Below are 12817 nucleotides of genomic sequence, written 5' to 3'. Positions count from 1 at the left end.
TTCTGAGGATGTAATTTTTGATATGCTTGTAGGATACATAGAAGATGAATGTGGTGCCAAATATTTAAACAATTCATACTATAATATTTAGTCACATTTCTTTGTTAATGAATAAAAATATCTCAAAAATATTGTTTAAAAAAGATGATTTTTTGAAATGTTTCATTCTGATGACATACTTTCCCATATTTTTCATTTATTATTTATTCTAATTTTAATCCAAAAGAAGAACATATTATTGATTCACTGACGTGATCATTGCTGAAGACGGAAAAATAGAAGCATAAGGAATTGTAATATGTTGTTAGCTTTTCAGGGTGTTCAGTACTATTTCATGTAGTAATAATAATATAAAATTGTGTTGAAGATGAAAAATCAATTGCTAAGTCACAATAAAAACCTGTGGCTCAATAGATGTGACAATAATCTAAAGTTGATAAATTTTGTATAACGATATCAGTTCTCTTGTTAATGTCGTATTGAATTTAAGAAGTACCATTCTGAAATTTATCAGTTAGAGTTGCGAAAGTTACTATCTTGCATATGTAATGTTCTAGCTGATTAGTGATAAAAATGTAATGTAATCTTTCATCCATTATTATTTGTATTAATTCTGATTATTTCGTGAATGCGCCATTAATTTTTCTTCAGCTTTATTATTGGAATGGTCCGTCTAACAGTTGAGTTAATTAACGACTCTCTTCAATATCTTAATACAGTTCGTGATCGAGAGTTAAGTTTACGAGCTTGCAAAATTCCTGTGCTAGAAAATCTTGGCGTTACGAAGGTTAATCCTTTTTTTTTTTTTTTTTTTTTGAATAGATGTTATTTTAAGAGTTTTATTTGTTCAATTTTTAACTTATCAATTTTTGCAGAATCCTTCACTGTCTTTTGACATTCATTAAGGTTAATTTATCTAAGCGCTTTTTTCAAAAATTTATTGAAACTATCCTTATAATTAGAATAGGAAGAGAAATAGAAAAGAGTGATTGAAGATTTTGTATGTTATGAATGTAAGATCAAGTTTTCTATTTTGGCAATTAGTTTTTTTTTTTTTGGATTAAATGCCTTACAATAAACAGTATAAGTCTTTTGATATTATGCGCTTTTGATCTCTCAAATGTGCGTTAATCAAGCATCTTAAAAATTTCTACTTTCATTTGATTTTTTCCAGGATCAATTCGATACGATTGATTTAACAGATAATGATATCAAAAAGCTGGAGAATATACCTCTATTGAGACGACTTAGCACTCTTCTGATGCATAATAATCGCGTACAGTAAGCCAGTTTGAATTAAATCTTATCAAATATATTGATTTATGAATTGAATATATCCTGTAGCTTTCGATGATCATTCATCTTACAGACATATAATGCCGAACATTGGCGAAGTACTCCCATCACTGAAGACTCTGGCGTTGACGAATAATAATTTATGTGAGTTAGGTGATATTGATCCTCTAGCCACCTGCTCAAAATTGGAGTATCTGACGTGAGTTTATCACTGCATATTTTCTGACAGAAATTTTGTACAGTTTCATTTAAAAATGAATACGGGTTTTTTTTCTTTTTTTTTTCAGACTAATTGGGAACCCAATAACTCACAAACCACAGTATCGTCTTTACGTGATATACAGGGTACCATCAGTGCGTGTCCTCGATTTTAAACGAGTTCGTCTTGCAGTAAGTTTATCTTTTATTTGTTCTATAGAATATACCTGGTAAAAATATCGAGAATGCACATTATAATAAAAGGACTGATTCACTGAATAAATGATGTATAAATATTGTGCGAAAAGTCATACGAAGATATTTTTTCAGGAAAGGAAACAAGCAAATAATTTGTTCAAGGGTAAAAAGGGTCAGAAATTCAGGGAAGAAGTTGTAAAGAAATCGAAAACTATTCCTGATGATGAAGATGGACAACCGAGAAATTTGCATGTGGAGGATGCTAAGAAAATTGAGGTAATATATGCAGTGTTTGAATTTTTTGAACAATTTTCCAAACGTTTCAACTTGTAAAAACAAATTTGGAATTTTGTTAAATTCCAATATTTTGGCTTATCATAAATGAATATATATATATATATATATATATATATACTTTGCAAATGTAAATAAAAGCAATATGCAAGCCGACTTTGCTATCATGTGCATATACTATTAACAAATTATTTATATACAAATTAGTGACAAATGTTAGTTTTAGCATATCAAACCATTTTTTAATTTCAAATAAACTTTATATTTTTTGAGGAAGCGATTGCATCAGCTTCGAGCCTTGTTGAAGTGGAGCGATTGCAAGCAATTTTACAAAGTGGACGAATTCCGGAAAGTGGTTGGAATCGTGAAAGTATTGGTAATATAGCAGAAAATGCTGAAAAAGAGTAAGTTCATAAGTAAAGGTTTAAAAATTTTGTCGACATTCTTTCCGTAATGCATCAATAAATTTAATGATTTGTGGAATTGTATCATTTGTAGCACGAAAGAAAGTAATGGATTTGTTGCTGAACAAGAAGATGGCGATGATGATGTTCGTTCACCGATAGCAAATCCTGCTGCTGATGATGATGTTAACGATGATGTACAATCTCCAGTAGCAAGTCCACCACATGAAGTAAAATTATTTATTAATTTTATTGTGTTGATTGGGGGTATGCTAAGAAATTAGATTTTGATAAATAAATAATTCATTTCCACTTATTTATAGATTTTTTTCAAATTCAAGTGATTTATACATTGTTTTTAATGTTTCTTTGATGCCTTTTCGTTATGCTGAGTTAAACTTATTTGAAAAGTACATTGGAATAGTTTATACATAATGGAAACTTTTCCTTTCAAATGTCAAAGAAGAAAGTTTAACTCAGAAATAAGAAACAAAAAATAGAAAATCTTTTTTTTTTTTTTGTTTTTGCAGGAAGAGCTAGATAATGGGCAAATGGAGTAAATGATGGAGAAATAAGAAACAGTTATGGTTTTACTTTTCTGGTAAGCGATTAAATGGCAAAGAAAAAAAAAGTTAAAAGTTCATCATTGTCTCATATCAGTGATCTTAAGTTTGATACGTTGTCTACGCTGTTTTTTTTTTTTCTTTTAATTGTTGCATTCTTATCATACGTGGGCAACGAGAGTACAGATACTTCACTTTTTGATCTTATATGTACCATTTCGGTTGTTTGGCGATATTGTTTTGTTTTGTTCATTCCGAAATAAATGTTCAATAGATCAAGTATATCACAGATTAGTATAAATAAATAAACATTTGTATAAAGTAAAAACTTTGACTTTCAGGGAATTCTTTTGAAAATTAATAATACAAGCCACAAATTAACGCTAATATATTGTGACGTAATTGTTGAATCTATAGAGAGTAAAAAATAAAAAGTGTTAATGAGTAATCTTAGGTAATGTGCATTATCAATCGTACATTCAACTTTTTTTTCTTTCCTAAAACGAATACGTGAGACGTATCAACGTGAATACGTTACGAGAATTCTTTCAATATTGTGAATGTAATTGAATGAACCTAGGTAAAATAAGATATGTTTAGAGTCAAAGAACAATTTGATGCTAGCAGTATTTGTATTGTTGTTCATAGTTGTTTTAATCACATTAAGATTCAACAGATATGAGTAACATCAAATTTTTTTTTTTCTTTTTTTTTAAATATGTAAGATAATTTTACATTTTTTTTTTTCCTAAAACGAATACATGAAACGTGTCAACGTGAATACAATTACGAGCGTTCTTTTAATATTGTAAATGTAATTGCGTGAACTTAATATATACGTCATAATATGTACGTATAATTGTTCAACGTGTTTTACTTGAATTTTATTCTTTAAGTAGCAAAATTTGAAATTCTGGAGAAAATAACATAAATGAAATTTTGAAAAGAGAAGATAAGAGAGAAAAGAACATTTAAGTTTTAATTTTAGTTTCGAGTATTTGACAACTGGTAATAATGGCTAAGTGGTGGTACTATGCTGATTATTTCTCGTTGAGTGATTTGTTTGATGGTTCAATTCTCCCACTACGACAGTTTTAAAGCTGTCAATGATGACATTTAAAAATAATAAAGCTCAACAGGTATGAGTATACCAAAATATGTGATATGCATTCCGAATATCTGAGACGGCTATTCTCGAATAAATATTATACTTATCCTAGGTGAAATCTATCAACCTGAAAAAGATGACTACCTGAATTATACTTATCCAGTAAAATGCGAAATGTAAATTATGGATTTTGAAGGTTGTGAAGTGCAAATTGCCGCTGGGTTTCAAAGTATTTTGAAATTTTCAAATTGTCCTACGAAGTAAAACGAAAATGGAAGCGAAAATAGATTGAAATTTTATTATTTTTATAATTATTTTACGTAGAATGCATTAGGTTTTACGTATGTTTATCATTTACTTCACGTATTACATTTACATATTTGATATTTACATATTTCAAACAAAAAAAAGAAAAAAAGAAAAGAGTTACATATTTTTAGAATATTATTGTCGTAGGATATAAAATCTTGAAGAAAAAAGAAATAAATTAATAATATTTTTTGATAAAACTTACAAAATTACAGATTGTGTGATAACAATACTTTTGATATGAATAGAAGGAATTATTTTTTAATTAAACACAATTTTTTGGCATCATCTATAATCATGATTATAACTGCTATCATGATTATAAACCACGATTATAAAAAAGATATTTTTGTGTTGTGTTCTTTCGTATTTCTGATTCCAGGTGATCACGTAGTATCTGAAAAAATTAACAAATTTTAGCTTTGCATTTGATAATAAATAACATTTTAGGGATGGCATTTTTTCTCTTTGATTAATATGAAATGAATTTATTTCTACAATCTCTTTTATTCTTTATTTTAAATTAATTTTTTTTTTTTTTTTTTCAATTAAAACAATAGTTTATACCTTTGATTCTTGCGGGAAAATTGCCAAAGATATGGGTAAACTGAATGCAAAACTAAATATGCAAACTACAGCACTGATGAATAAATGATTTGTGGTACTTTTAGTAATCCATTGATATTTTCTGCAAGAAAAGATTATATTTTTTGTGATCGATGAGAGGTCAAATGATCAGAAATTAAAGGTCAACATACAATTTTTCCTTTATTTGTTCTACATTCTACTAGTAGTATTTATGGAATAACATATTGATGGGTCAATCTTTTTTTCTTTTTTTTTTTTTTTGTTTATAAAAGTAAGTAATTGTTTTTCTGTTTTTTTTTTTTTTTAACTTAAAAAAAAATTAATTTTTTTTTTTTTTGCATAAAATAATTTACTTACTTTTCCAGAAATGGCATTACACATGGAGGTATCATTAACAGAGGTATTGGTAGAAATGCCCGTGTTAACATTGTATCTTCTACTGCCTATAATTTTGAAAATTTAAAATTAGGGAAATTTTAATCTGAAACTATTTTTTTTAAGAAAAAAAAAAAAAGAAAAATTTGTGAAATTTTTTCTTACAAATTATAATTTTGCACATTATCGAGTAATTTCTGTCTATTAAATTGATTGTTTAAAAAAAAAAAAGTAAAATAAAATAAAATAAAAATAACATTGAGGAAGTAATTTCCCCTTCCGATAATTTACTTATAAATAAAATTATATGTTAACTTCTTTTTTTTTTTTTTTTTTGATTTATTTTAAATTAGAATTTTTGAACATTTACTTTTTATTCCTTCTATTTTTATTTTTCATTTATGAAATTTTCCTATAGCAAATTGTAAATTGTAAAGTTGAAAATAATTTCAATGTAGCAAATAAAAATTTTTATGATTAGATGAAAATTAATGATAGTGTATGAAATAGAGATCGAATTATGACTGAAAAGATGAGGAAATTTTGATTAGAAATCAGAAAAAATTCATTTTTTTCATAAAAATGTTTTAAAAAAAATTTTAAAAAACAAAAAATAAAATTAAAATATTGAAAAAAAATTTTTTTAAACTAAAAATTTGCATCACTGTGTATTCTAAATTGAAAATGAAAAATTACTTCTTTGTATTTACTTAACGAAATTATTAAATTTAATGTTTTTTTTTTTCCTTCTGTTATTTTAATTTATGGAAAATTTAAACTCAAAATTTCTTAACCAATCTTTCTTTTTTTTTTCTCATTTATATAAAAATATTAATTTAAACCTTTTTAGCAGCAATTTTAGATACACCAATTACATTTTGATTACAATCATACACGTTAATACCATTCTGTAATTCATTCCAACGCATGCATAACACGTTAAGTGAACTTGCAAATGACGTAGCTGGTAACGGTATAAAACGTTGAATGATTACACGTTTGATAGAATTTAATTTTTCAGTACGTTTGATTAGAGCTGTTAATCCTAAAGTATTAAAATTTTCATTCTTTTTAAGCTTATAATTTTGTAAGTAAATTTTTTTTTTTTTCTTTTTTAGCACAATAATAATAAAAATTGAATTATTTTTTTTTAAAAAAAACGATGAAAATTTACACATTTTAATTCATAAAATTTAATCATCATAGTAACATATCATTTATCGTTGTAAATTTAATTAACAATGAAACATTTTATAAACAAATTTAAATTTTAGACTATTTAAAAAAAAAAAAAAATTTTACCCAAAGCAACAATACTAGCTGATGAAACAGCTGCACAATATGCATTTATATATTGTAATGTTGATTGCTCCTAAAAAAAAAAAAAAGAATGAAATTGAAATTCCTCAAAATTGTGATAAAATAAACAACAACAAATAAAGTTTTTTTGTTGTTGTTTATTTTAAAAATGATGAAATAAACAAGTCGAATGTTAAATCTAAAAAATAAATTTATAAAAAATGATTAACCTGTGTAGCGTTACGATTTGAATAATTAATTAATGCATTATGAGTTTGATTAAGCCATTGCCAAAAAAGTATTGAAAGCCAAGATGGATTTGGCAATAACATACCAGTAACCTGTAAAAAAAAAATTAATAATAATATTTTTCTATTTTTTTTTTAAAAAAAAGTTTATTATTATATTTTTTTAATAATTTATTTATTACATGCAAATCTTACCAAAAATATCCCAAAAAATTTTAAATTTATAGTATTATTTGTTTACATATATGTATTATTAACTGAAATATTTTAAAGTTATCTTAAAAAATTATCTAAAATATTTATACTTTTACAAATATATACAACGATTTTCTTTTAACATTCTAATTGAACTTCTATTAAAATTCTATCTAAAAAAAAAAAAAAAAAAAATGTAATTTTAAAGAATTAATCAGATATGAAAAAAAATTGCAACATATAGAAGTTAAAATTTTAAATTAAAAAATGAGATGACCGTTATCCAACCAAATGGTACATAACCACTCATTCGAAATGGTGGTAAAATTTTGTCACCCGTATCAGGATGCAAAATAGCTGATTTAATTTTTTGTGCTTCCCATAATTGTTGATCAGTTGCGAACTGAATTTTACCCATTTTATAATTATTTAGCAATTCAATACTGTTACGAAGCTTTTCCTGAAAAACGACAGAGAAAAATAATGATTAATAATAGTGACAATTAATAATAATAATAATAATTAATAATAATAACAATTAATAGTAATAATAATTAATAATAATAATAGCAACAATTAATAGTAATAATAATAATAATTAATAATAATAATGATAATAATAATAATGACTGTTAATAATAATGGTAATAATAACTAATAATAATAAAAATCAATAATAATAATAATAAATAATAATTAATAATAATAACTAATAATAATAATAATAACAATTAATAGTAATAGCAATAATTAATAATAATGGTAATAACAATCAATAATAACAAATAATAATAATAACATTTAAAAGTAATAATAATAATTTGTGAAAATAATAAATAACAATAATGAAGATAATAATTAATATTAATAACAATTAACAACAATAATAATAATAATATTTGCTGACAAATTTTTAGCACAAATTTATATAATCTTACCTCGCTGGTAAACAATGTTCTCGGATCAATAATATCCAAAAAATGTAAATAACGTCCAAGAAATGTATGCTGTGGAAATCGAGGTTTATTTAAGCAAAATTTTGGAAATTTCTCATAACCAAATATTTTCTCAATCATTTGTTGTCTTAAAAAAAATAAAAAATAAAAAGCTGTAAATATGTATAATAATAATAATAATAATTAATATATATTACTAATATTATTTTCATAGTAAAAGAAAAATTTTGAATTTAAAATTTTAATAGAACTGAAAAATTGCTAAAATAAATAAATGTATTTGAATAATACAAGGAAAGATAAAACTATCATCGTCCTTGTAAATTCAATTCGATCGAATCGTAAACAAAATGCGTTATCACTAATCAATCGTATTGCATCATTGGAATGCATCGTTGTGTAATAAAAAAAAAAAAATAAATTTATATATATTTAAGAAATAAACTTTAATGATTGGATAAGTTTCAAAAATTAATTAAAATATTATCATTTATTCATTGCAAAAGTTAATATTTTTAGCATAAAATATAATCATTTAAAATTATTGTTGAAAAAATAAAATAAAATAAAATAATTATATGACAATAATTTTAATTTAGAAAATCAAAAGTTAACAAAAATATTTGGACTTTTTAAAAAATGATTGTTAAAAATTAGCTTTTAAAAATTTGCATATTAACAAAAAGAAAAAAAAAATAAATCTTTAAAAAAAAAGAATGCAAAAAGAAAAAATAAATAAATAAAAAGAAATAAAAAAATTATGATTTTTTTTATTAAATTTAAAAAATTTTTTAATAACAGTAAATACAAATGTGAATCATTTTAAATTTTTTTTTTTTTTTAAAATGCTTTTAAGAAAAATAGATGAAATTAATAAATAAAAATGTAAAATATTTAAGTGATTTTTATGATTCTCAAAATGTAAGAGCAAATTTTCAAAATTTTATTTATAATTTTATAATGGAATTATTGTTATTTCTTAATTTAATATTCGCTGTGATAGAAAATAATTTATAATTTTGATAAATTTTATTTATTTTTTTTCATGTAAATTTGATGTAATTTTAATTTGAAATAAAAATTTAGTATTTTTAAGGCATTTTTTTTTTGGTTGTTTGCATCTGATTGTTTGTTAATATTCAAATTATCGGATCATTTTAATGTACGATAATTTTTTTTTCCATCTTTTTTTTTAAAAAAAATTAAATTAAAAATTAAAAGTAACTTTTATTAAAAGTAAATTCTAATTATGCATTTATTGATTCATTCCTACAAATCACTTTTAAAAATTTATTAAAATTTTCATCTGCTTTTTTATTAATTAATTAATAACTAATTAAGCTTGAAATTTAAGCAAGAAAAAAAATTGCCTTTTTCTTTCTTTCTTTTTTTAATTAACAAAATATATTTATTATTATTATTTTTGCATCTCTCAATGAATTGAAAAGTTTTCAATGGTCAGTGATGTGATATTGATAATTTCTGTTTATCTGAATGGAATTCAACCTAAAATTAAATAGTAATTAAAAATGCTAAATTTTTAATTGGATAAATTTAGCTTATTTCATTAACTTATCATTCTTATCATTTTGTTATCATTTTTTGCTTAAATTTCAAATGCTAATTGACTGTTTATGATCAATAAATGTTAATTAATTCAGATGCTAATTGATAAATTTGCGAGAAATATAATTATATTTTTATAATATTTTTATTTTGTTGCAAAAACTAAATTTAATAATAATAGTAAAATGAAGAAGAAAAAATAAATAATCAATGATAACACCTTATCATTGGTTATCATTTTTGCACATTGAGGAATATTTGCATTAAGAATGTATATTAAATGTAAAAATATCATTTAATCAAGAAAATTGAAAAGAAAAATTAATTTTAAATGATTGTTAAAAAAATGAAAGAATTTTAATTGCACGTAAAAAATAATTATAATATTTGAATTTAAAAAGAAAAAAAAAAAAGAAACCTATTTGACAAGAATTTTTCAAATCAAATCCATTCTTTCTCTATTTATTTGCTCAATTAATTTTCTTGCAATAATCAAAATTATATTTAAAATAAAATTCAAAAGAAAAAAAATTATACGTTGAAAGTATTTCCAAATAATGTATATTATTATTATTATCATTATTATTATTATTATTATATTATTATTATTATTATCAGAAGGTAAAAATTGCAAAAATTTTTATTGCTTCAACTTTTTTCCTCTATTATTTTAGAAATTTAAATTATAAATTATTTAGAATTACTTTTACTTTTTAAATTCAATTTTACATAGAAATTTTTTCTTTCCAAAAATGAATTTATTTTAGAATCGGCAAACAATAAGAATGGCAAACAAACAATAAATAATATTGTTGCGACAATTATTGATTTGTTATAATCATAATATCTTCCATTGATTGGTTAATTTCGAGAATATATTATTTCTTTTCTTATTTTTTTTTTTTTTTTTTTTGTGAAATGAAAAATTATAAATAAGTTTTGTCATTTTTTAACTTTTTAATGATCAAATTAAACTAATAATACAACAGTTTTATTAATTATTTTAATCTGATCGTATATAAATTTATCATTTTGTAAAATTTATTTAAATATTAGAAGAATTTTTAACTTTTTCTTTCTATTTGTTGTTTTTTTTTTTTTCTAGTTTATTTATATGATTTATTAATTTTTTTTTCTTCGATAATATACAATTTTTAATAAATCATTGATAAATTTTAATTAGATTAATCATTCTGCTATTTTTTCTTGCCAATAATATATCAGTTTCATTAATTAATTTTTTTTTTAATATAATTTTTTATAAATTTATCATTTTGTGCTTATTATAATTATTTGTTTAGCAATGTTAGTAAAATTTCAGGAAGAAAAATTATTGAATTAATAAGCAATAATATAATTCAATTTTAAATTTCAATTTTTTTTTTTTAATATAATTTAATTTTTTTTAAAAAAAAAAAATTCATTTTTGATAATTTTGATTACTTTGTAATTTGCGATGATAATTACGATTATAATTATATTTGTGCGTGTATTTTCATCTATTTTTTATCTTTCATTTTTTGAAATTATAATCAAAAATGATTTTTTGCTTCCTAAACTTTAATTATGGATTAGAAAAAATGCATAATAATTTCTGATATGTTAAAATAATCAATCAATTTTTTATCAATAACTTTTTTTTTTCATTTTTTATGCACTGATATTATCATTTTATAGATGATATTATGATCTTTCATCTCCCTCAGAATGTATTTACTATTATAAATTCATTGTTAACGAATAAAATATTCTTAATTATATTTATGAATGAAATTTGATGAAAATTCAACTCTATTAATATCACGTACGTGGATATCACGTACGTTTAATTTTAATATGATCATATCAGAATAGCAAAATGATATATAAATAAACTTTACAACTTTTTTGCTCATTGCATGTAAAATATATCAGTAATTATCATATTTGTTTGTTTTGTTTTTTTTTTTTTTTTTTTTTTATTCCATATATTTACTAAATTCAAATAAGTAAATTGATTAATCATAAAATAAAACTTTATTTTATAACTTTTTTTTTCCCACTACTAACTATATTAAATTGTGAAAATTTGTATTTTTTTTTCTGTTTAAAAAATAAACATAAATGATAGTTTTTTTTTTTTTTTAATTTAAAATTGTGAAAAAAAAAATGTGAACTTTTTCTTTCAAAATGTGAATTTTTTCTTTCATCTAATTTTTAAAAGCATAATCAATAAATTGTTTATTCTCTTTTATCCATCACTAAACCAATCAACCAATCAACCAACCAACCAACTAAACCAATCAACCAACCAACCAATCATCCATCTTTCCCTAATCATTTATTTAGTACAAATTCCTCAGCAACTGCTGTTCATTGCTATCATTTTGTTGGAATATTTATCTGTTCATTCTCTTATTTACTTTTTCAATTTGTTTATTTTATCATTTCAATTGCTAGAAGAATTAAAAAAAAAATAGAATTTATAAATTTGTTATTAATTACTTTCACATTTTACACTAATTTCAATATTTCCATTTCTTAATTATCCTTTCAAATATTTAATGCTACTGAATAATAATATGAATTATATTTTGTCTGAATAATTTTGACTGATATATTATTTTTTTTTTTTAACAAGACATTATCACTTGCAAATTAAAATTTTGACGCTCTATTATCATTATCATTATCACTATCATTTATCACTGTTATGAACATTACTCTTATCATCTTTTATTATTATTATTAAAAAAGTTGCTATTTGAACAAAAATTATTTTTTTTTATAATATATCATTTCTCTTCTAATAATAATTGTTGTCAAAAAAATCATTCTTATCATTATTATCACCAATTATTGTTGTTATCATTATCACAAATATTACTATTACTATCACAACCATTCATCACAACTCACAAGTTTTTATCAGATTTTTTTTTTTTTGATCGTACATTTAAAAATTTAGAAATTTTTAAAAATTTCAACACAACGAGAAACGAAAGAGACATTATCGAATTAATTCGTAAATATTTTCATTTCAATAATTTCAATGATATTTGTTATTTTAGTTTAGCTTTCCTTTTCTCTTCCAATAACTTTTCCAATTTTAAATTAAATGGAAATTTTTGAGAAAATTAAATGGAAATATTTTTATTACAATTATCAATTTCTAATATTACCTTGCATCGTATTAATTTTAAAAAAGAAAAAAAAACCATAATGCTTTCAATATCATAAA

The 12817-nt window shown here is 22.0% G+C and overlaps 2 protein-coding genes across 2 annotated transcripts; one reads left to right on the top strand and one right to left on the bottom strand.

The window, feature by feature from the left end:
* Window positions 1-664: 664 nt before the first annotated feature.
* Window positions 665-2950, top strand: Bma-mog-2 (U2 small nuclear ribonucleoprotein A, putative; the record flags this gene model as incomplete). Its single annotated transcript, XM_001894594.2, has 8 exons — window positions 665-787; window positions 1175-1281; window positions 1370-1495; window positions 1584-1686; window positions 1825-1968; window positions 2260-2390; window positions 2485-2620; window positions 2921-2950. The coding sequence occupies 8 exons, from the start codon at window positions 665-667 to the stop codon at window positions 2948-2950; spliced, it is 900 nt and encodes a 299-aa protein (XP_001894629.1).
* A 1739-nt stretch (window positions 2951-4689) lies between these two features.
* Window positions 4690-8151, bottom strand: Bma-sfxn-5 (Uncharacterized protein; the record flags this gene model as incomplete). The annotated part of the gene is made up of 8 exons (XM_043078025.1): window positions 4690-4767; window positions 4938-5058; window positions 5316-5401; window positions 6176-6378; window positions 6636-6705; window positions 6863-6973; window positions 7353-7535; window positions 8014-8151. 8 exons carry the CDS (start codon window positions 8149-8151, stop codon window positions 4690-4692), a joined length of 990 nt encoding a protein of 329 aa, XP_042933959.1.
* Window positions 8152-12817: the final 4666 nt, after the last annotated feature.

Source organism: Brugia malayi (genome assembly GCF_000002995.4).
Source record: "Brugia malayi strain FR3 genome assembly, contig: Bm_v4_Chr2_contig_001, whole genome shotgun sequence".
Classification (NCBI taxonomy): Eukaryota; Metazoa; Nematoda; class Chromadorea; order Rhabditida; family Onchocercidae; genus Brugia; species Brugia malayi.
Note: the sequence above shows the minus strand (reverse complement) of the source record. Positions and strands in the feature narration are given on the sequence as shown.